The 24,886-nt window shown below is 38.7% G+C and overlaps 1 protein-coding gene across 1 annotated transcript in view; it reads left to right on the forward strand.

Moving 5' to 3' along the window:
- LOC132824211 (protein inscuteable homolog) overlaps positions 1–24,886 on the forward strand; it is a 287,434-nt gene that overhangs the window by 252,033 nt on the left and 10,515 nt on the right. The window contains exons 8-11 of the mRNA XM_060838515.1: positions 4,282–4,460; positions 14,561–14,627; positions 21,133–21,288; positions 22,664–22,740. Of these exons, the coding sequence (XP_060694498.1) occupies positions 4,282–4,460; positions 14,561–14,627; positions 21,133–21,288; positions 22,664–22,740 (479 nt within the window). The remainder of the gene's footprint in view (positions 1–4,281; positions 4,461–14,560; positions 14,628–21,132; positions 21,289–22,663; positions 22,741–24,886) is intronic.

The raw sequence follows: 24,886 nt of genomic DNA on the forward strand, positions 1-24,886 counted from the left end.
GCTATTACAGGATTTTCTTATAACAGGGAATTGCACAAGAACGGAACTACCACAGTTATAGCAGAACTGACTGTATAACCTTTTGTTTTATTGGAATATAAGAGTTAATGTACCTCCTAACTGTGAATTTCAGATTATTTAATTGGTGGGATGCTTGCCAGTGCATAGCCCTTCTGTACAACTCCATTAAATGGAGGACCAAAATATGAATGCTAGAAATATATCAATGTATAAGAATAATACATAAACATTTATATCAAAGGGAAAGAGGTCAAAGTAAATTTTTCTCCTTATTCCTTCGCGGGATGTGAATGTTGCGAACTAGGCAGCATTTATTGCCCATCACTAATATCCCAGAGGACAGCTAAGAATCAAATAATTGCTATGAATTGCTGGTGAGGATGGCAGTTTTTTTGCCTAAAGTGTATTAGTGAACCACGTGGGTTTTTCTTACAATCGGCAATGGATTCATGGTCATCATTAGACTGTTAATTCCAGGTTTTTTAAAAAAAAATTGGATTCAAATTTCTCCAGATGGATTCGAACCCAGGTCTGCAGAGTATTACTGGATCAACAGTCCAGTCATAATACCACTCCCCTTAGTCAATGAAGAAATAACAATAATGGGTCGCTCAGAAATGACAAATGGTTTGAAAAAGTGCTTTACATCAGTCTTCACAGTAGAAAATGTGAGTAGCATTCCAAAACTGTTAAATAATCAAGGGACAAAAATGTGGGAGGCAGGGAGTATACAGAATAACTGCCATTGGAGAGAAAAGTACTTGAGAAATCAATGGAGCTAAAGACTGATAATCCTTGGACCTGATGGGCTTATTCTAGGATGTTAAAGGAAGTAGCTACTAAGATAGTAATGCACTGGTAGCAATATTCCAAGAACCCTTAGATTCTGGAGAAGTCTTGGCCAATTGGAAAACCACCAGTGTAAAAAGTGAGAGAAACAAATTAAACAGGTAACAAAAAGCCAGTGAGCTTAACATCTGTCTCTATGAAAATGTTGCAGTCTAATATAAGGGACATAGTGGCAGAGTGTTTAGAAATACATGTGTAATCAAGTCAGCATCACTGCCTGCAGGAGAGAGAGAATGTCTGACAAATTTATTTGAATTACTTGAAGAGATAACAAGCAGCACAGATGAAGAGGAGCCAGTAGATGTAAAATATTTGGATTTCCAAGAGGTGTTTGATACAGCATTAGGGTATTTACTAAGATAACAGCCTATTGTGTTGCTGACTAATAGAAGACAGAAATTTGGGATAAGGGAAGTATTTTCAGGATAACATCCTTCACCATCTAGTGGACTGCCACAAGAATCAGTGTGATGGCCCCAATTATTTACAATACATGTTCATGATGACATGAGAGAATTGAATGAACTATAGCCAAGTTTGTGGGTAATACGAACATAGATGGAAAGAGTTGAAAAGTATGGTGCTGAAAAAACACAGCAGGTCAGGCAGCATCTGTGAAGCAGGAAAGTCAACATTTTAGGCATAAGCTTTCATCAGGAATGTGGATGGGGGGAGGGTTGGTGAAGGGGGCTGAGAGATAAATAGGAGGGTTGAGGTGCCTGGGAGAAATGTAGCATGGGAAGGTGAGAGGTTGATGCATGTGTGGGGGGGTGGGGGGGGTGGTGATTGTGATAGTAGGTGGGATGGTGGAGCGAATTTGTGGGAAGGAAGATGGACAGATCAACAGGGTGGTGCCGAGTTGAAGGGTTGGATCTGGGATGAGGCAGGGGAGGCAAGATTTGGAAACTAGTGAAATCAATATTGATGCCCTGTGGTTGGATGCGTTCTTCCTCCAGTCATTGGGTGGCTTGGATTTGGCGGGGGGAGAGGCCCAGGACTTGCATGCCTTTGGGGGGAGTGGGAGGGGGCGTTGAAATGGTCAGCCACAGGGCGGTGGGGTAGTTTGGTGGTGTGTGTCAGAGATGTTCCTTGAAACATTCCGCGAGTTGGTGTCCTGGATCCCAAATGTAGAGGAGACCACATTGAGAGCAATGCACACAGCAGATGAGGTGTTTGGATGTGCAGGAAAACCTCTGCTGGATGTGAAAGGATCCTGTGCGGCCTTCGATAGAGGTGAGGGAGGAGGTGTATGGGAGCAGGTTTTACACCTCTTGCAGTAGCAAGGGAAGGTGCCAGGAGTGGAGGATGGGTTGGTGTGGGGGGAGGGGGTGTGTGGTTTGGGTGGGGTACAGAGGGGGGAGAGGGGGAGACCTAATGAGGGCATCATGGAGGGAATAATCTCTGCAGAACATAGATGGTAATGCAAGTGGTGAAGATGACGCAGACTCTGCAGAGGGATATAAATTGTTGATTTGAGAAGGCAAAAACTTGGCAGATGGAACATAATATGCGATTATGTATTTTGGTGTGAGAACTCGCATATTATTACAATGTGAATATTACTTAAATAGAGAAATAGAGCAGAATGCTACAGTATTGAGGGATTTAAGAGTCCTCATGGATAAATCACAAAAAGGTTCAGCAGGTAATAGGGAAGTCAAATATAATGTTGACCTTATTCCTTTTATTCAAAGCTAAGGCAGTATGAGGAGGGATTGAGTAGGTTGGGCCTGTTTGATTTTTAGAAGAATAATAGATCTTATAGAAGCGGAGAAGATTCTTAAAGGCCTTGACAGGGTAGGTTGGAAAGATTGTTTCCACTTGAGGCAAGTGTTTGGGAGCCTCACCTCAGCCATTTATTTGCCAGCTGGAGAGGCAGTCCTGTCATAGAGACCTCCTAGCATATGCAGTTGATGGCATCAATCAAGTTCCAGCAGTGCCACTGGGGCTAAAGCATTGCTTTGACCACATCCTGTCCCCAACAGTGAGTGTCAATGGAAGTGGGTGTGACAGTAGATGGGTAGGGTTGAGAGTCCCCCTGGGTCCAGCTGACAATGCAATTTTCAGCAACGTGTGTGGCGGGGTGGGGGAGTGAAAAAGGAAGCTGGGCAGCAAAGAGAGATGAGGGACCTCAGCAGACAAGATAGGGAGGAAGGAGAATGTGGGTGTGGGAATACCTTGGGAAGGGACCTCCAATAGGCAAAGGGGACTTATAAAGTGACACCTAAAAAAGGCTCCCCAACCCTTCTAACATGTAACCGGACTGAGCGTTGAAAGCTGCCAAACTGTACTGTACTGCTCAGTACAGCAGCATAGCTTATGGCAACAATTCTTGTAGTTCTCCTTGACTCCCTCCAGCCCCCACCACTCCCACTCCCATTCCCTCACCCCATCTTTAGAAACTGGCCTGGGAATGTCGGAAAGTGCAACCCAAGTATTCCCACATTATGTATTAGGTCCACAGCAAAGCTGTAGTTTCTTTGCTCCAGCACCATGCCTCCACGCCAACCTAGCTGGAAGCAACTTTAGTGTGATATCTTTTTATTTACTGTACCTATCTTTAAGTGAGTCAGCCAAATTATTACCAACTAGTGCAAAATTAAGTTCAATTTTATGCTGTTGTTTCAAAGCTCATGAGGGACTGGAGTGAGACTGCGCTAACCATTTCTCCAAAGAAGTCTTGTAACCTTTTAATGATGAATACTTCCCTCCTCATACAGAAAAACACAGCAGCAGAATTGTTGAATATGGTAAAACTTCTAATACTCCTGCAGATGGCATTATTTGTCAAAGAGTTGCACTTGCACAAGACAGACTGGCCAGTTTGGGAAGGAAAATAATAGAATACAAAATATTTTCAATTAGTATTTTAAATTAGTATGCATTAATCCCACATTTTACAGTAATTTACTGTACTAATAAACCCCCAGCTGTCACACAGCCACATCTTTCTCTGCTGGGATTATCACTTGTCCTGGAAGAATTTTAAAAATAACTTATAGCTAGCTTAGTGGTTGCATAAATCCCCAGGTAATTTACTTACCAACTGCACAGTGCTAAATCCTATTTCCAAAGCATCTATTTAACAAGAAATCTCACTACTGTGGAAGATAAAATGTGAATAACATAATCAAAATTAATCTACATTATGTGTTAAACTAACTGTGCTGAATGAGTCTTTTAATACATTTTTTTATATACAAAAGTTGTGAGGCTTTTGAAAGTATAAATTAATACATTTCCATGTCAGATTTGCTATTTAACTTAAAGATAATGCCAAAGAATGGATGTTATATAATGACTGTGCATAACTATTTTATTTTGAAATTCAATAAATATGAAATGGAAAAGGTCTATTTACTTTCACTGAAATCTCTGTAATTATATAAAACATGTATTTTTTTCACATAGATTTATGCAAAGATGCCTCATCGAGTGAAGTGTTCCTGCTGGCTTCAGCTGCTCTTGCCAACATCACATTCTTTGATTCAATGGCCTGTGAGATTTTGTTGCAGCTGAATGCAACAAAAATCCTTATCGAAGCCTGTCATGACCTTCGGAGAGTTGACACTCCTTACTCCAAAGATCAAGTTAGTGCATTTCGACAAAGCATTGATCATATTGTACATAGCATCATGTTTTTGAAACCATCTTTGCATTATTAAGTTATAGGTAGAATACAAACTGACAAAGCACAAATTTACTTCTGAAAATTAATTCAATTCATTTCTGCAATTTAAAGTTACAGTGTGGAGGCTTCAGTTTTGGGTGCTCAGCAAATATTAAAACCTACACAGCAATGAGCCATTGTAAAATGAACAAAATAAATTGTAAATGGTTTACCCAACCTCATTTTGACAAAACATATATGTTTTCACAGAGTTGAAAAATGTGGTGCTGGGAAAACACAGCAGGCCAGGCAGCATCCAAGGAGCAGGAGAATCGACATTTCGGGCAATTTCCTGAAGAAAGGCTTATGCCCGAAATGTCGATTCTCCTGCTCCTCAGATGCTGCCTGGCCTGCTGTGTTTTTCCAGCACCACATTTTTCAACTCTGGTCTCCAGCATCTGCAGTCCTCACTTTCTCCATATATGTTTACACAAACCACATTTGCACTACTTCCTTCTGTTTGAATAACAGCGGTGTGGTTACTCAGCAGTTTGCACTGCTGCTCACATTGCCAGGCACCTGGGTTCAATTTGACCCTTGGGTGACGGTCTGCATGGAGTTCACAAGGTCCATGTGGGTTTCCTCTGGGTTTCCTCCATAATCCAAAGATGCGCCGATTAGGTAGATTGGTCATTACTAAATTAGATGCTGTTGATCAGAGTTGAAGAGTGTGGTGCTGGAAAAACACAACTGGTCAGGCAGCATCCGAGGAGCCGCTCACACTAAATTGCCTCACAGTGTCCAGGGTTGTGCAGGCTGGATGGATTAGCCATGGGAAATTCAGAGTTACAGGGATCAGCTGGGTCTGGTTGGGATGCTCTTTGGAGGGCTGGTGTGGACTTGATTGGCCAAATGGCCTGCTTCCACACTGTATGGATTCTATGATTTCAACTTTCAAAAAAAATCTATTTATTTTATTTCAACTAGTGTGTATTTTCTTTTTGCTGGGAAAAGTTGCAATTTTTATTTGCTTTCCAGCATAGCTATCCCTTGTGGGAATGTGAAATTGTTAATAAAGTACAAGTCATACCAAGCACGCCTTTCAAAGTACTTCAAAAGAAAACAGAACAGACTGAGTGGCAAGTTGCAGGAGTGACAGCCTGCTGTGAAGCTGGTGCATTTGCACATGTAGCAGCCCTCTGGAAAGAGCACTGGAAAACCAGGGAATCCTGCCTTGCCAAATATTAGCCATACTAACTCACAAAGAAGGGGAAAAAAAATCAAAGGACCAAGTGCTTCTCACAGAAGAATAAAAAATATACAACTGCAACTTGTTGTTGATCTAAAGGAATAAGCAGCCAAAAGGGATAAAAATCAGAAGCTTTCCTCACTTTGTAACACATTTCTTCGCAAAGCCAATTGTCAGTAAAATTGCATTCTGCAGATAGAACTGAGGCACCTCTGGCCTTTGGCAAATCTAGCTGGACAAATATCTCTCCTCTAATTTTGTTGAAAATAGATATTTTCATTTAGAAGCTGAACTTAATTAGGTGGGTGGTTAAAAACTTCAGTTTCCCATAGGCAGGTTAAAGTTTTGCTAAAAAGTTCTGGGAACCTTTCAGGCAGGTCAGATTTTTCCTGACCTTCCCTGGTGGGAGCCTATAGTATGTCCATCAGCATGTCATGGATGTTCATAGTCAGAAGTCACATGACACCAGGTTATCGTCCAACAGATGTATTTGAAATCTCAAGCTTTCTGAGTGCTGCTCCTTTGATCTGTTGGACTATAATCTGGTGTTGTGTGACTTCTGACTTTGTCCACCCCAGTCCAACACTGGCACCTCCACATCATGAAGATTCATGAATGTAAGCCTGCTTGAATTACACACATAGGCACAGACAAATAGCCAAGGCCTGTGTACCTGGTGGGTGGAGTTTTCCTCCAAACTCCAGTGAGTATAAACTTCTTCAGTTCTTTGAGTCTCACCATTGTTCACAGGAAAAATCATCAAAGGTTCTTAGGGTATGTGAAATTTGTGGGAGGACAGCCTCAAATATTGCCTCGGAGGTTCTTGGGAGTGTGTGACTGAATATTATTTTTTCTAGTGTATTTTCTGCTACGATATCTAAATTAAAGATTCTACAGACTATAGAAGTTGCAGATTATTTACTTAAAGATGTGTGGGTCAAATAATAATTTTACCCAGTGTAATATTTCTTGTTTTTTTGTGTATATTGAAAATTCACTGTCCATGAAATTTAATGCTGATTATGAAATTTATTGTGCAATATTTAATGAGAACAGAAGAAGAAAATACAGCTCTATTAGAAAATCACTGCTGTGACCAACAATATTTTGTGAGCTTGTTAATGATCTTGAATTTGAAGAAGGAAGGGTTTTATGAATAAATGACAAGGGTCTCTATCATCACAACTTTGACCAAAGATTTATAATATATTATGTGTTTGTTAACAATTTTGCCATAAAGCAAGTAGCATAGAAAATAGAATTTATTGTTATGTTTAGCTGGTGCTACAGATATGACAGCTTGAGTCCATCTTTCCAAAAAATCATTTCCCTGCCATGTATAAACTAAGTCTTGAATTTTTATAGTATTCTTCCTTTATCTCATAGAAATATTTCAAAATATCACATAAGCATTTTATTCTGGAGGTGGTGTCAATTTGAAACCAGCAGGATCCCACAAGCTTTGATGAGCTAAATACCCAGTTAATGCATTTTTGTTGTGATAAGAATCACAACAGTGCAGAAAGAAGCCATTCAGCCCATTAAGTTGACGCCAAATTTCCAAAGAGCATCCCATCCAGACCCAGCCCCTATAACCCACATTAACTATGGATAATCCATCTAGCTGACACATCCCTGGACATTACAGGGCAATTTAACATGGTCAATCCACCTTATCTGCATGCTTTTGGACTGTGGAGGACACCAGAGCACCCAGCAGAAACAGGGAGAACATGTGAACTTCACACAGTCACCTGAATCTGGGTCCCTGGTGCTGCGAGACAGCAGTTCTAACCACTGAGCCACTGTGCTACCCAGAATGTTGACCAAAATCACTGGAAGAAATCCATGTTCTCCTTGAATAATGGTTTTGTCTTTGTCATGACCATTTAAACCACTGAGCCAATGCCAAATACCAATATTTAATATATTTTCTATAGGATAGCACGACAGGCAATAAATCATTTTCTCAACAATGGCCCATGGCTTAACCTTATATGGATTAAGACAGAAATTTTCCTATGCTGTTTATTCATTACATACATTCCTTTTTTGCCTGCAGGCTGCAGTGGATCACTGTCAATTTGTTAATTTAACAATATAGCACTATCAAACACTAGTCTGTCATCCAATCTTAATAAACCTTCACTTGCTGTGGGCAAAAATTGGCAAAACTGCAACCTTCAGCCTGCAGTAGATTGATAATTCTACAAATTTAATCAGACTGTTCACAATATCAGTGACCTCTCCCACCCTCCCTTCCTCAGACATCCCTTCCTCTGATTTTGGTCTCTTATCTATTAAGGCCTCCTTTCACTGCCCCTATCCATTAACTCCAGCTTTGGAGCTCATGTTTGCAAGTGGTCAGCATTTGTTTTCCTTTTCTCTCTGTGAAGCATCCTTAGGATATTTTCTGTATTGAAAATGCTACCCAACTGCTTACTGTTGATTAGCAACATAATGTTAGTGACATTGATAATGAGAGGAAAAAAAAATGTCTGTCTTAATGGGAAAGGAGACATGTTAACACCATCATCTTGATCTGATCACCAAGTGCAGCAGATGTAACTGACCCTTCATTGAAAAACTGAAGTGTTTCATTGTGAAATTAGCCATTTTGTTTTAGTTTTTGGAATCTCCGAGTGTACAATCTGCAAATAGCGTTTTTTTTAAAGGTGAATCAATTGCATTTCGTAAATGTGGTTGAATAAGATATACATAGGAATTAACAAAGTTAGAGTTTTTCAAGCACCTCCCATATGGAAAGCTTGTGTCCACCAAACTGTTAAATGGTGGGGTTTTTTATTACTGCAGGCTGCTTTTCTCTTGAAAGGTCAGACATTTAAAATCAGTCACTAGAAATAAAGCTGAACGATTTTTGTGAGTTGCCGATTTCATATTGGTGAAATAAGCAAGAATTAGTTTATTGAGGCATTCAATGCAGATTAATTGATTTGGTTAGCAACTGCAAAGCAAGGCCCTTGAGATAGTTCTGATTTATGATTTTCTAAAACTGACTAGAAAGTAACATCATTTCAAAGCCAGATGCACTGAATCATATTATTTGTTAAAATAACTGAGGAGGTTAGATTTGAGAAAATTATATTCAAAAATGATATTGTATTCAAAATTATATTTAGGTTTTAATCTAGTACAAAACTATCTGCGTTCATTTAAATGTATTGCATTGTCATCTGGCAGACACAGGGCTCAAATTGTAGCTGCACGGACGAAAGGTGAGAAATGTGTCTGGTAGCCATAAAAAGTTGTGGGAGAGGTAGAGGTTTTTAAGTCAAATGTACATGTGAATTGGTGTCTGTCACCAATCTATAGTTGAGGAAGAGCCAGGAATAGCTCCTTGGAAAGACTTGAAGGTAATAAGGAGCCATTGCTTGAGATGTTTAGACTATGCCTCCAATAATAGAGTGGAAACATTCAAGGACAGCCACATCAAGACAGACAATTTTAGAAACCTATTGGGACAGAAGGGTATGGTGGTCATGTTGAAGGCTGCAAAAAGGAACAATGAAACATTTTCAAATTCCTAGAGTATGCCATTTTTGTGTCTTGAATTGTGTTGGTGTTATAGGAGGAGTACACACTCAATTGAAAGCTTTTATTTACACTGTCATGGGATTTGATCATTATTGTCAAGGCCAGGACTTTGAAAGTTGGTGATGAGCTGCCATTTTGAATTTCTGCAATCCATCTGGTTAAATTCAATAGAGTGCTATAGGAATTTTGACCATTAAGCTAGTAGGCTACAACACTTTCAATATCTTTATAAAGGACAGAAAAGGTAGATGTGCAGCTTGGTTCACAAAGTCAGAAAAATGATGAGCTGAATCTTATATTTTGGCTAAGTCGGAACATCTTGCCAAACTGCTATATCTTACCAACCTTGCCTCATTAACTCTCTACCCTGCCCCATGGTATCCCTCACATCCAATTGCCAGGGTGATGAGGAACACTCTTTCCAGAACTATACAGAGACCTCCAGAACTGGTTCAAGTATCAGTAGCCCCTTCACCTGCTCTACAATGATCCTGACTGAAGCATGGGCATCATTAAACCTATGCTCCATGTCAGTTAGGGGGTTATGCAAACATGTTATCAGCCATGGTTGCACTGGGTAGCCCTTGTCCCCAATAACCAGCCCTATAAGCCTCCTGGACTCTCAAACCAGATATATGAAAGTGTTCCAGAATGTTGACGTCATGGCAGCTGGCAGGGCAGTGGCACTCCTAGGAAGTGGTAACAATGATCATAGATCACCTGAACATTAAACAAATAGAACCCCTTCCTGTTGATGAATTTCACAGCATGTGATTGGGCCCTTCCAGTGCCATGTGTGTACATTTGATAGCACCCTGCACCTGAGGGAAGCCAGCTATGTTCCCGAATTCCACTGCCTGGGCTACAGCACTGATCTCATCAAGGGGAAACAAAATGAACCAGTGTGATCTTGTACAGATGAAAATGTGTTGCTGGTTAAAGCACGGCAGGTTAGGCAGCATCCAAGGAATAGGAAATTCGACATTTCGGGCATAAGCCCTTCATCAGGAATGATCTTGTACAGATGGCAACAGTCACTGTCCTGATGTATCTGTGGGTGCATAGCTGAGAGATCCCACCCACGTCTCTCATCGCTCCTTGAAAGGAACCTGTCACAGTTCCCGTCACTGTCATTGCCTCCATCTTTACAAGTATGTCTGCTTACCCACCCAGGGTTGATGCTCTAATCCCTATTGGAACTGATTTCCCCACTGCTCCTGCAGGCTTCCCTTGCACTTTCCTGTATGCAACATGGAGATCTTTCAGAGCAAGCAGCGAGCTCTAGTTTCCTTAATGAGTTTCCTCAACGCCTAGCTTTTTTGGGCATGTTTAGTGACATAGAAAACTGAATGTTCATTAGGTGAGTTGGGTTGTTAACAAACCATTTAAGAAGCAATTAACTGCTTTATCTGACACCTCACTATTGCCTGGTGAGAAACTCACAGCATAAAAACTGGAGTGAGATGCTCTCGAAATCAAGACATTTTCGGAATTTTAATCCATTTCTACAAATCTCATCAAAGCCCATCTTGTCCAGACCCCTAGAAGATTCCACTTGATGAGTTTGTCTTTTATGAACAACTGGAATGACGTCAGATTTGACAGAAAGGCCTGAATGCCAGATGAGCTGCAATCATTTAGAAAATAGCTATTGGTTAAAGCCAGGACCAGTTAATGAGGCATAACTACCTAATCTCTGCTGAATTAGTGAGTCAAAGCTGGAGCTCTAGAATTACCTCTGTAATGATAAAGTGGAGACAATTGTGCACGTTTATGAACTGCAGGTAAAGAGAGCCTTGAGGGCTCTCTTGTGGTACAGTGGTTATGTCCCTACACCCCCTGAACAAGTTAATTAGAAAAATAAGTTAAATAAAGAAAGGTGAGCATTGATTCAGGATGATAGAAGATAAGAGATTGCTAATACATGAGTTGAGTTTTTCCACATCCCTCTGCAGGTGATATTTTTTTTGAGAGCGAGTGTATGTATCATTTAGGTGCTACGGTGGAGTGCTGCGCCAATAGCTACGCTACCTCTGCTCACATTTTACCCTGATGGTGGGTTGGTGTCAGCTCTTGAGCCAATTTTCAGCCCTTCATAGAAATCATAGAATCTCTACAGTGTGGAAACAGGCCATTTGGCCCATCTAGTCCATTCCCCAACCCTGTTATTCTACATTTACCCTGGACTAATGCACCTAGCCCACACATCCCTGAACACTATGGGCAACTTAGCATGGCCAATTCACCTAAACTGCACATCTTTGGATTGTGGAAGGAAACTGGAGCACCTGGAGGAAACCCATGCACTCACGGGGAGAATGTGCAAACTTCACATAGATAATTGCCCAAGGTTGGAATCGCACCTGGGTCCCTGGCGCAGTGAGGCAGCAGTGTTAACCACTAAGCCACCGTGCCACACTTACTAGCCAATTAATAGCTACTTGAACAGCCTCCTACCACAGTACTGGACTTTATGCCCAGTGAGAGTGCTCACACTCTGTGGCAATGTTGACAGATGATACCTGACAGCATGTTTTGCTGGCTATGGTGAGGATATTCTTCATCCCCTGTGCCCGAGCCTATCAGCCTGATCCCAGCAAGCCCTCAGCAGTGACCACTCTCAGCAGTTCCCAGTGGTCTCCCACAATCTAGTGCACTGTTAGCCTGTCGACATAGAACATGTGTTCAAGTTGAGACTTAAGTCTAAAACTTTCCAAATCACAGAAAGTGTTGTTGCCAACGAAGGCAAACATTCAACTCCTATGAATTGCTCAAAGATCCACTGCAGTTATTTTATTCCTTTCCTACTTTTCAAAAAGTTGGGGACTGAAATCTAATTTGGTACATTATAAAAAGAAGTAAATTTAATTTTGATGCAAGTTGGTCAAACTTCAAGGTATACATACACTAGAGTTTGCACAAAGTCAACATTTAGGATTAATTTTACAATAAAAAGTAAATCTTGTTCATGAGTTAATCTTATCTTTCTGAGAGTTGCTCCCTGAATGTAAAAGAAGATCAATTATCAGCTCAGAGGAATCAAAAAGGTGGTCAAATAAATTTAAGATTGAGGTTATTATGAGGTTACCCAGAAATTCCACTCCTGGTGTGTCAAGCCCATTGAAATGCAAATATCAGCATCTAGTGCAATGACGTGTTTTCCCAGCGTATTACCTTCTAATGGTGTTACACTCTGCAGACCTCTTTCCCGATGGGGGCAAAATTAAAGAAAAAAGAAGAAGCCTATAGGTTGGATGAAGGTTTATATTTATTTGGAATTCATTATTGACTGTAATTGTATATTTCAAAACCATAAAAATATACAAGATCAAGGAATCATATTTTTGTGTTGCCAATTAGAAACACTTTGCTTTAACTATTTATTAAGTACATCCAAACACTTACAACGATATAAATTGATGGTTTTAGTCAGCATCAGAACACATACAAATGAATTTTTGAAACATTTCATAGATCAACATTGTCTAATAATTTTCTTACCATTTCCGGTGAATATCAGAAAATGGTTTACCACTTCTCCCTTTCGTCTGTGGATACTAACACTTAGAAAACTTTGTTTTTGGAAGCCCAAACTTCCATCTCATTATTTACTCCAACTAACACAATTTCCTTTAGGGTTTAAATCGCACACAGGAAAAAAAAGGAAAGTAATTCTATAATCTCTGCTATGACCCTATTAGTTTATCGGATCTGGGAAACCCCTTTTTTCCAAAGCAAAGGAATTTTTAAAAGGGAAGAAATTGCTGTCAGTTCCTTTCCTGGCAATTAATTGAGTGCCTGCTTTGTAAGTGAACTGCCACAACTTTTTCTTTACAAGCAATCTGAAGAAACGTCGAGATTAGGTTCCCTCCAGTATGGGAACAGGCCCTTCGGCCCAACAAGTCCACACCAACCCTCCGGAGAGTAACCACCCAGACCCGTTCCCCATATTTGCCCCTGACTAATGCAACTAACACTATAGGCAATTTAGCATAACCAATTCATCTAACCTACACATCTTTGGATTGTGGGAGGATCTCACACAGAGAATGTGCAAACTCCACACAGACAGTCACCTGAGGCAGTAATTGAACCTAGGTCCCTGGTGCTGTAAGGCACCAGTGCTAACCACTGAGCTACCATGCCACCCTTTCTTCTGGGTCTTGTGTTGCGACTGCTTGTAGTGTGGTGACGTGTACAAAAGCTGAACCTTTACTCATTCAATATGAGGCTCAAGCTAGATGAGGCTCAATCTCTAATAATGATGTAAGCAAATTTCCACCATTTTTGTGGTGTTTTGCTGATTTGACTACTGAAGCTGTGGTGGACAAATGGAAGACCTTGCTTAAAAAGTTAATTAGTGGGATGCAGCCATCGCTGGATAGGCCAGCATGTTTTGCTCTAATTGCCCAGAGATCAGTTAAGAGTCAACCACATTGCTGTGGGTCTGGAGTCACAAGTCAGCCAGATTGGGTAAAGATGGCAGATTACCTTCCATAAACGACATGAGTGAACCTGATGGGTTTTTCTGACAATCAATAATAGTTTCATGGTCATCATTATACTCCGAATTCCTTGAATTCACCATCTGCCATTTCATTCTTTTCTCAAAAGCCCAATTTCTTAAGGGTTTAATGACAGACAGAAAATAAAAGGGCAAATAATTCTGTAATCTCTCCTATGACCCTATTATTTGACAGGATCGGTGGAGGCCCCTTTTAATTATGAGAAAGGAATTTATGAGAAGGGAAGAAAATTGCTTCATTGATTTCAGTTCTGGGGTTCCTTTACTTGAAATAGATTGAGTACCTATTTTATAAATGAGCTTGAATCTGGTTCCTCAGAACATTACAACTGGATTAATAGCCTATCAATAAAACCACTAGACCATCTTCTCCCTCTATGGACAGATATTGCTCAGTCTCAGGTAAAATATCTCTATGACACAGCTTCGGACTTTTTATTATATTACGTATGTTAAAAAAACACATGTTGTCACAGTAAATTATAGTGATTATCGTAATATAAGGAAACATAACAGCAAGCAAAACAAGGTTCCCAACACATAACCAATGAATCTCAATAAATGTTGCCACTTGGGTGAGGCAGTTGAACATTGGTGAAGACATCAGGTAGCATTACTCTTAAGTCAAAAGGAAAGGAAAACTGAAGAGCAGGTTACTCCCTGAGAAAGTTTAAAACAGTACCAGATATTACTGTACAAATCTTGTTACAGGACACAAAGTCACGTTTGCTTATAAACTGTACCCATACAGGTAGTGACAATACTGGCAAATATGGCTGTACTAGACCCGTGCGCTTCTGAGATGGTACAAGAAAATGGTAAGTTTAATCTTTTCTGTTTTACTCTGTGTTATAAGTACACTTGTAATTTATAATTTCAAAGGACAATTATACATTAGATTTCGTGGACAGTTCATAGAATGCTAAATTAAATACCTTAACTATTTGTATCTTAATACTGTAGTAATTCCTGAGAAGTATAGATTTGCCTTCAAAATATATTAATAGTTGATGCTGAGGAATATAGCACTGCTGCCTCACAGCGCCTGAGACCCAGGTTCAATTCCCGACTCAGGCGACAGACTGTGTGGAGTTTGCACGTTCTCCCCGTGTCTGCGTGGGTTTCCTCCAGGTGCTCCGGTTTCCTCCCACAGTCCAAAGATGTGCGGGTCAGGTGAATTGGCCATGCTAAATTGCCCGTAGTGTTAGGTAAGGGGTAAATGTAGGGGTATGGGTGGGTTGCGCTTCGGTGGGTCGGTGTGGACTTGTTGGGCCGAAGGGCCTGTTTCCACACTGTAAGTAATCTAATCTAAAAAAGTTAGGCAGAATGTTTTAATTTGAAGTATTATAAACTTGAAGAAGAAAACATCAGGGATATCCTTAGAGCACCCAACTTGAATGGGGCTCACAAGGTAATTAGTTGGCATTGAAACTGGTCAACATCAACATAGCGGGTAAAAAATGAGGTCTGCAGATGCTGGAGATCACAGCTGAAAATGTGTTGCTGGTTAAAGCACAGCAGGTTAGGCAGCATCCAAGGAATAGGAAATTTGACGTTTCGGGCATAAGCCCTTCATCAGGAATGCAACATCAACATAGCACTTCAATGAAGAGACAGTAAGATATGATGTAAAATGAATTGCTGATTTATTATCTTAGAAATCATGTAAAGTATTTTAAATCAAAATGGATAAAGGAATTTCTCGGAAACATGCAATATTTGACAGCCCAAAATTTTGGACATGTTTTCAGCTGTTAATATGTCAAAAATACCTGTTGAGGCAAGTGACCAATTCCCGTTTCACTCCAAATATTAATATCATACTATTGTGTGTATATTGCCATAAGCTATCATTAAGCTAGTTATCATGGAATCTCATGAACAAATATTGAAACAATTACTTAACTTTATTGCATGGAGCAACCATAATAATTGTATTATTAATTGAGTAAGAAAGTTAAGCCTCACATCTCAAGTTAGCGATTACCTGATTAATGGTAAAATTTTGCTATGATTCCAACTAACAGCATCTTTCTCTGGATGTACAGGGTCCAATCCTTGTCCAGTGTGGTTCTCTAGTATTCTGCTATTGAAGAATCCTAAAATTGAATTCTAGTAGGACTTTTGTCATGTGAAGTTTCCGATGTGACATTATCGATAATCCTTTAGATTTGTTAATTAATTACTCAACACTATTACTATCATTAATTAAACCTCCAGACTCATCAAGTCTATAGCCTTATTAGGAGTAGCTTCCCTATTCCTTGTTACATTCGGGATTAACAGTCTCTTCAAAACATATTTTTCTGCAATTAGCTCTTCACCTCAGGGCATTCCTTCTGTAGGCAATTTTAATTGCCCTGTGCCATGAACCAGAAAGGTTTTAAGCATTGTTACCTCCTCTGTCCCAGGAGACAGCTTGTTAATATTGCTGCAATTCCTCCTTCCCAGAGATGTTTGAGTGGCATATTTCTTTTAATTCCTTTGTAACAGTTCCTCCTTGTCCCTTTCATCTCAGGAAAAAAAAGAAAAAAAAAGTTATTGCTCACTCCTGAACAATTATTAAAGTTTTGTATTTTTTAATATCACAATAACCCTTGTACGTAAGTCCATTACATTGCATATAGCAAAACCTTAAGTTGAAGCCACAATTTGAGTGTGTCACTTTCAACCCTGCCCCAGTTCAAGTACAGCAACATTCAATAATTTAAATCTTTTGTTTCCTGTCTGGACTTTTGTTTGTAAACATTATGTAACTCTTCTATTATTGCTTTCAACAACTCCAAAATCTTTCACAACGTATGAAATCATGCTCATGTAAACATTACCCTATATGCCTGTATGACTTTTCGCCAAAGTTACCATCACAGCTCTTATTTTAACAGAGCTTCTTTCTTTTTTCTTTCAATATCTAGCTCTTTTTGTACAATGTTTCATTTTACTAATTAATTTTGTTCAGATTGAGAATCCTTTGTTGTCGTGCAATAGCAGATTTATTGATTTACTCCTCAACTATCAATGTGACAAAGAAAGCCTTCATCCTGAAAAAATTAGAAGCCAAAATGATGGCACTTTCAGCAAGATTGTGCCTACTGGAGCCCCTAGTATTGATCAAGCAGAGCAGGGCTAGCAGTGGAATTTCTTATTTTATGGAATCAGTCGGTGTCTAATCAGATATGGGAATGTCTTTGATAACCGGAAATCTGAAAATTATCCTATGAAATTCTTCAGCAACCTTTTTACAATGGAGAGAACACAGATTTGTTTTTATTTTAATCTCCATTCTTTCAACTCATTCCAAGCTTGAACGCTCCCTTTTCTGTCCCTTAGCTGTACCCTTCTGGAAGCTGGAAACCTCATTTTGCTCAACACCATCTGACTGACTGTAGATCCAAAACCTATTGAAGACATGACCATTTACTGCTGCAATATCAATGGGGTTTTGCTATCATATCTCATTTTCCTGGGCAAGAGATAATAAATAAAAACTTAACATTCAATAGTTTTTGTCACCTCCAAGTTTATTCTCTTCATTAAATTGCAAGATGTCTTGATTGTTTTTGTTGGCACGTTCAAACAGAATGGACTATTCATCAGGGTTGATCAACAAATGTTTTAAAATTGTGAAAGCAATGAATTGCTAAATTATATTCCAAACACTTGAATACAGATATACATGCTAGGACATTGTCCCACTTTTGTATTGACGTAGGTGACCAGTATAATTAGTCAAATGCCACATTCTGCTGCAAAATGCTGAAATAGATGTACCTTCCTCAGTACTGAGTCATAAAAGGCCAGTTGCAAAAATCAAGTTTCTGGTTAGATCTTGCTGATTTGAAGTATTTTGTCAGATAGATATAATGATGTTAAAATAAAAACGCTTTGATAGTATCAGCTCTGCATCTATTATTTTAACATGTCACGTTAATGATAATGGTTTGCCTTTATCACTCATATCCTTGCCTTTATTGTAATCCTGATGTAACTAGAGCTTTCTTCTACATAGAAGATATTTGAGCTGATGGAATGTAGTGCATGAGCCCACAATTTGTATTGGAAATGATTGTAAATGGTATGATATTTTAACAGTCACATCTACTACCTGTTGATTACATGAATGGTAACAAATTGCATTATGGAAAGAGAAACTGTTATCCAAATTTAGCCACTGAGGTAGTAACAGCAATGGCCTTATGGTGGCAGAATGCCAATAAACATCACCAGAGCCAAGGACGGTATCAATGTATTAGTAAGTTCACGAATATGATTCAAATGTTAACGAACCAATAGAAGTGACTAAAAAATCCATTATTTAACTGCCTCTGATCAAAAGTAATTAGAACTGACAAATCCTTATGAATAATAAAAACCTTTTATATTTGAAAATTCAAACTAAAAAATTCATACAAAAACTAAATACAATTATTTCAAGTTTTTTTTCCTGATATAAAACAAAGTGAATTAGATTTAGACAAAAGTGCCCGTTCTCTGTCAGATTAGGTTTGGCTCAGCATACACTCGGTTTCACTTGCATGCATGACATCTAGTCATTTCTTCTGTGCAATGAATTTGTTTTGCCTGACCTTTCCGCATAAAGCCATGTTGTTCATAACATTTTCTGTGCAGTTGTGACTGTCAGTTCTTGTCTTACAATCACTGCAAGTACAGCGGTATCTCCTAGAATTTCTATTATTTGTTTTCTAGCACCTCTTTATGCTCAATTTTCCTTTTCCTTCGCAAAATAAAATGAAACAGAATTGATGATGCAAACATTTTCTTGACAAAGAAATGGCACCGATGAGGCAAAGACTAGCCTATCAACCTCAGAATCTCTTTTATTCAAAAGAATCCTCTCGTATTGTTTTGGCTCCTTTGTTTGTTTGAGGATCCCTTGACATCCATAGCTGGTCATAAATGGTCCTTGGTTTCACTCAAATCTATGCATTCCTCTATAATTAGCCAGATCCTGGAAACATAGGGAAGTACAAGACTGAAAGAAATTTTGTTGTGCATTTAGTTAATCTCAAAAAGCAATGCCATTTATGAAATAAATCATCTAGTCACCCTTTGTTTACACATTGAAAGTCCTTGACAGAGATGCAGCTATTTCAGAGCCAGCTCTGAGTGAACAGAACCTCTGACACTCCTGTTTCTATCTTTCAGCCAGGCTTCCCTGATCGAACCAGGTTAACAGCCCCAATCCGGGAACTCATAGTCTATGAGGCCCACCTGGCTGACTTCTTTACAATCTCTACAATTTCTTCATTTCAAATATCAATTCAATCTCAGGTTTTTCCACATTATTTGACTTTATTGTCTTTTTAAATTAGCTTTCATATAGACACGTTGAATCTTAGCTGTCTATACATCTTCCTTCTTCAGCACTTGAGGTTAAACAAAAATGTATTATTATCTGTGGCCATTTATCATTCAAATGTTTTATTCTACTCCAAAGATAGTCTTGATTTCAAGACCATTTTACTATCAAGGACAACTTCTTTCTTGCAGAGGTTGGGCTGAACATCGATCCCAATTTGGTTCTTAATTAGCCTACCAGTTTTTTTTCCTGTTGCTCCTCCTTGAGTCTTTTTTCTTCTCCCTATACTTTTCTTATTTCCTTACAGAGCTCTAAGCAGGGCCTATATTTGTAACATTAACCTGTCCTTTTGCTCCTTTGTTATCCTGATTGACATTCTGTGCCAGGTGTTTAGAGTTTTGTTTCCCTTGTTAAGTTCTTTTGTCTCAATGCCTCTTTTGTCCCTCCCTTTATTCAAAATATTACTGCTGTTCACTCTCAGTTATTTTTAACAAAATGGTTACCAAAGCTACTTTGCAAATTTCTTACTTTAACACAGGTCAGTCATGTTTATATTTGAGAGCATTATAATATCTATTTGTGCCTCAGGCAAGCTATAGAGGGCTCTGGGTGTTTTTGTTTTGATTTCTTAAAATCTGAGCTTTATTACATATGGGGGAGAAAGAAACAGTACTAAGAATATGGATGCAAATGAAATATTTATTTCACTGTGGTTAAAATTGCCCTTTATGGTATTTCAATGAATATCCATTTAAAAACAAAAATTGATGTTTGCAAAATAATTTAGATGGATATCTTTGCAAATGTATTTGATATATTTGTTGCTTGTAACACACTGTATATTTTGTACCCATTTGTGGTCGTAGTTGGTTGCTCATATAAAATGGAAAATTTCCCTAGATAACAGTAGCGATTACAAAATGGCATTATTTTTCGAAGCAAAGACAGCAATTGCTGGAAAATGTCAGCAGATCCGGCAGCATCTGTGGAGAAAATTGAGAGTTAATATTCAAGGCCTTTGACCCTTCTTCAGGACCCAAAATATTATCTCTGATTTTTCCACACAGATGCTGCCAGACTTGCTAAATTTTTCCAGCAATTGCTGTTTTTGTTTCTGATATCCAATGTGCACAGTTCTTTTGGGTTTTTTTGTTCTCTACAGTATTGTATCCTGAGCTGGTACTATTATTACAAATCTTCCTATCTTTATTCCTGTGTTTTTAAAATAAGTCAATACAAAAGTGTAATATGCTTCAAAAGAACAAAGCTAAAAAAAAGCTAGCCAACCACTGAAACTCACTTTTGTGTCTTTTTGACTTGAGTGCATTTCTGTTTAATAACAAAATGTTATTAGCTTACAGTATATTTTGGCTACAGCTTTCAGTCTCACCATTGCTAATGGTAAGTTGTATGCTTGTTCCTTGACGTACAGATCAATGGAATTAGCTGTGTCACGGAATAGGCACTATGATACCACAGCTGAAAATGTGTTGCTGGCTAAAGCACAGCAGGTTAGGCAGTATCCAAGGAACAGGAAATTCGACGTTTCGGGCCAGAGTCCTTCATCAGGAATGAAGGGCTCTGGCCCGAAACGTCGAATTTCCTGTTCCTTGGATGCTGCCTAACCTGCTGTGCTTTAACCAGCAACACATTTTCAGCTCTGATCTCCAGCATCTGCAGACCTCACTTTTTACTTTGATACCACACTCAGCAATTTGTACTAGGGGTTCCATGGAAATCAAATGGCTGGAATATCAACTTTGGTCCCTGCGGTAATAGTTTCCTTTTCATATTATCCATTATGGTACGTGGAGGGGCCCTCAGTTTACTATCCCATCAGAATGCTGATGATTCTTTTATTATACTCTTACCACAGCATACCATGTCTGTTTTGATTAGAAGGTATGAAAAGCAAGATTATTTAAGTTCTTATGAAAAGTAGACCAACGCTAAACCACAATACCAACAGTATGTTTAAAACATGTGGTTGTTTATTTTTTAAGGTATAGAGCTTTTACTGGAGTTTCTCCACGAGAAAATTTCACCAGGGATTTCAGCAGAAGGTGCAGCATTGGAAAGAGTATTACAAAAATCTGCTGTTACACTCGCTCGTCTAAGCAGACAACCAGACATAACCAACATTGCCACAAGTCTTAACTGTAAGAACAACATGCATTGAAGCATAAGATTTTTTTTCTGTTTGTTGGTCCCATATCGATATTAAAATTCAGTGGATAGTGCTTTATGTAATCCGTATACTTAGCTAGTTATCCTTATAAATGCAACTGATAAGACAAAGTAAAACAACTCTGACATACCTAATTATTTAAGTGTATATTTAGTATTGCATTAAGATATAGAGAATGTGGTCAAAATTGGTCTGTATTAACTCGCTGAGCTTACTCTGGTATTAATGTTTGTCTAAGTATTCTTGACAAGCCAGGGGACTATCTCAATTGGGGTATTATTAGCTCTTGACCACTAATCTGTGAATCTTGCTTGAAAGTGTTGTTCTGTAGAAAAAGATTGGAATCAAGAGGGGACTCCAATGTATTGACTTCCATGATTCAACAATTTGTCACATTTCAGTTTCCGAACTTGGACATGGAAAATGGCCACTTGAGTTTTAAATTTTAATCTTCGTAGGATGGGTTTGCCAATCCCTGTAGGATGATATAAAAAAAGAGTCAACCCTTTAAAAACAGGAGGGGCAAAGAAAGAAAAAAGAGGATGTAAATATGATGATATGTGCCTGTAAAAGGGATTTGTTCCATTCTGTTTCTCTCAAAGAGTGATATTGTCAAACTGGTGTTGAGGTGTCTGCTCCATGGAGAACAGAATAAATAGCTTTGAGTTTTTATTTAAATTAGAGGAAGGAAGCATGAGTGGATGCAGTCAGGCTCACACAAATCCAGGGTTTTAGTTTTGCTTTCAATAGTTATAGCTGGGGTTTCTGGAGTTGAAGCTGCCAGATAAAGCTCTCTCTCTGCTGCTGCTGTGAGAAGTTTGTGTTCACTCCTGGGTGCTAGACTTATTCTTTCAGTTTTTTCTTTGTTCTGGACTGGAGGAGATTGAAAGTGAGGGAAAGCTGTTTTATAGCATTTGACTTCACCAAAGGTGTGTTTATTGGAAACATTGATGAGTTGTAGCTAAATAACATATTAAAGTAAGTTTTTTGATATAATTAAAGTTATGCCAATTCTTTTTCGTTTGTTTGTATTTTAGCTCTAATGTTAAAATAAAGTGTGTTTTGTGACCAATCGAAACACATTTTGAATTTAGCACCTTACATTTGCCTTTAAATAAGCTAAAAGTTAGGGTCTGGGCTATCTCCTTGATATACTTTTGAGGGGATCAGTCTGGCCCATAAAAGTAGAAATGTTTTACAGTATTTACAAACTTGCTCAAAACATAGGTGTGAAATGTACAGAAAATGTGAGAATTAGAAAGATCTAAATTTTTGTACTTTTTGTCTTTTATGAGTATTTGCACAGTTCCTGACAAACCACGGTTTTCTATTAATCTGATATGTAGGTATTCCTCGTCTGATTGAGCTCTGTCGATTCCCCTCAGAGCGGAATAACAGTGATTCAGTGTTAGTTGCGTGCCTGGTGAGTGATTAATTTAGTCTCACTGATACTTACTTTGATAATTCATGACATTGTCTCCTATTAAAGATCAGCAGTAAAACTTTAAGCATTATTTACAAAATTTGTTCTAATTCTTAAAAAATGCTGACTCACTTAAACATAAGAAATAGGAGTAGGCCATTCAGCCCATCAGCCTGATACACCTTTCATTTGGATCATGGCTGATGTTCTACCTCAACACTATTTTTCCTCACTATTCCCATGTCTCATCCTATCCTTACTATCTGCAAATCAATCGATTATTGGCTTGGTTATCCTTGAAAATATTCTCATTCTGATTTATTTGTTCTTCACAGAACATTTTTGGAAGTACAAACTTTAGTTGACTTGAAGTTTAATTTTCTCATAGATGAACGAACAATGTTGAGCTTACTTGAAGCAGAAAGCAAAAGTAAACTGTTCTGAAATAAATAATATGTGATGTATTTTTGATGTTGCAGTATATAGTTTATTTTTAACCTGATTTTTCTTCTATCCAAATATAGAAAGGAGAAAAGCAAATTACGATTAAAACCCCTACTAGTTGCACAGTATCATCTAACCTTTATTTTTAAACTAATCGCAAGATCTGTAGTAGGGAAAGTAGAATTGCTCACGTTTTCAGATGCAGGGGTCATGATTTGTGATTAGCCCATGTCCAGTCCTGTTGAGACAGCAGATCAGTTTTATTCTGCCTCCTCGTTTGAATGATTGTAATGTCAAGCTGAACATGAGTCATGTGGCGAGATAGTTCAAAGCTCGGCACTGGAGTAGGGTTAGAATGAGTTTCAACAAGCTTATACCCTTAAAGTCAACCTGTCCCACTTAAGGGAGGAACTGAAATCAGTGTAAAGAAACAAATGCAGACTGTCTATGCAGAAATTGATTGCAAGGAGAAATCCTCAAAACAGTGCAACAATCAAGACAAAAGTTCCCTTGTTTTTAAATGCAGTGCTGGAGTATTAGTGGACTAGATCAACAGGAGGAGGAAACTAATGTTTATGCTAGTGATTAAGAGGTACTCACAGCAACCTAGTGAAAAAAACAGGAACAATTGGGCATTGAGAAATGTTCTCAGGGTGAGAGTCTGGGAATCTATTTCTCATGCTCAAAGAAGTTTTATTACGTCATGTGGATGGCCAAGATGCTGAATGCATTTTAAAAGGAAATATCCTGCTTTCTGCATGCAACCCAAGCACTCATCCAGAAGCAGTCCTGAGCACCCATGCCTAAAATTCAGTATTCCACCTCACTTTCACACATCTTCCCATGCTGCCAAGCTCACTCCCTGCTTCCACATAAGACCAACTATTCATCTATGACGGATAAATCATGTAAGAATAATAACTTACATCTTCATTTTCTTCTGGAGTACAAGATGGCCCATATTAGGAGGAAAAAGAGCAAACTTTGTAGGGCACAGACATGCAGCATCACCTGACCCCTCAGAATGAGAAAACATTCTGTACTGCGTGCATGACTGGAACAGACTGAAATACGATTACAGGAATATTCAAATTCTAGTATGTTCCTCCTTCCTGCTCCTTCTCAAATCCAAAGTCATCCTCATCCTGCTATCTAGCTTGAACTGCTATCTAGAAATGTCTCTGGTAGAAGATAAAGACTAGGGAAAATCAGAGATCCAGACTAAACATTTTGGCATGCAGGCATTTCTATCAATGGGCTTCTCAGAAATGTCAGGTTGGACATGGGAGCAAGTGCCACAATGTTATCAGGTAGTTAAATTGCTTGATAAAACACTGCTTATAGCTGACAGAACTGACAAATGGTCACTCAGAATTAAATTCTGCCATTAGGTATTAAGATGACTAGATAGGGTCAAGGTCAAACAAAATGTTAAACTTAAAGAAACCCCAACTATAATAAAGAAAATCACAACAAACAAGAATAAATCTCCAGACAACACAATTAAGAAAGTGAACAGAATAGTTTCACCAATAATTTCATCGCTGAGGGAAGGAGAAATCCGAAAGCATTTAAGAATTGAATTTATGTGTTCGTTTACTACAACATAATGACAACATTCCATTGACACAAACCAGAGAGGCAGTTATCCCCATCCATTCTCTTCCACTTCAGGTTTGAAGGGATCCACATGCATAAAATA

The sequence above is a fragment of the Hemiscyllium ocellatum genome, chromosome 18 (assembly GCF_020745735.1).
Source record: "Hemiscyllium ocellatum isolate sHemOce1 chromosome 18, sHemOce1.pat.X.cur, whole genome shotgun sequence".
Taxonomy (NCBI): domain Eukaryota; kingdom Metazoa; phylum Chordata; class Chondrichthyes; order Orectolobiformes; family Hemiscylliidae; genus Hemiscyllium; species Hemiscyllium ocellatum.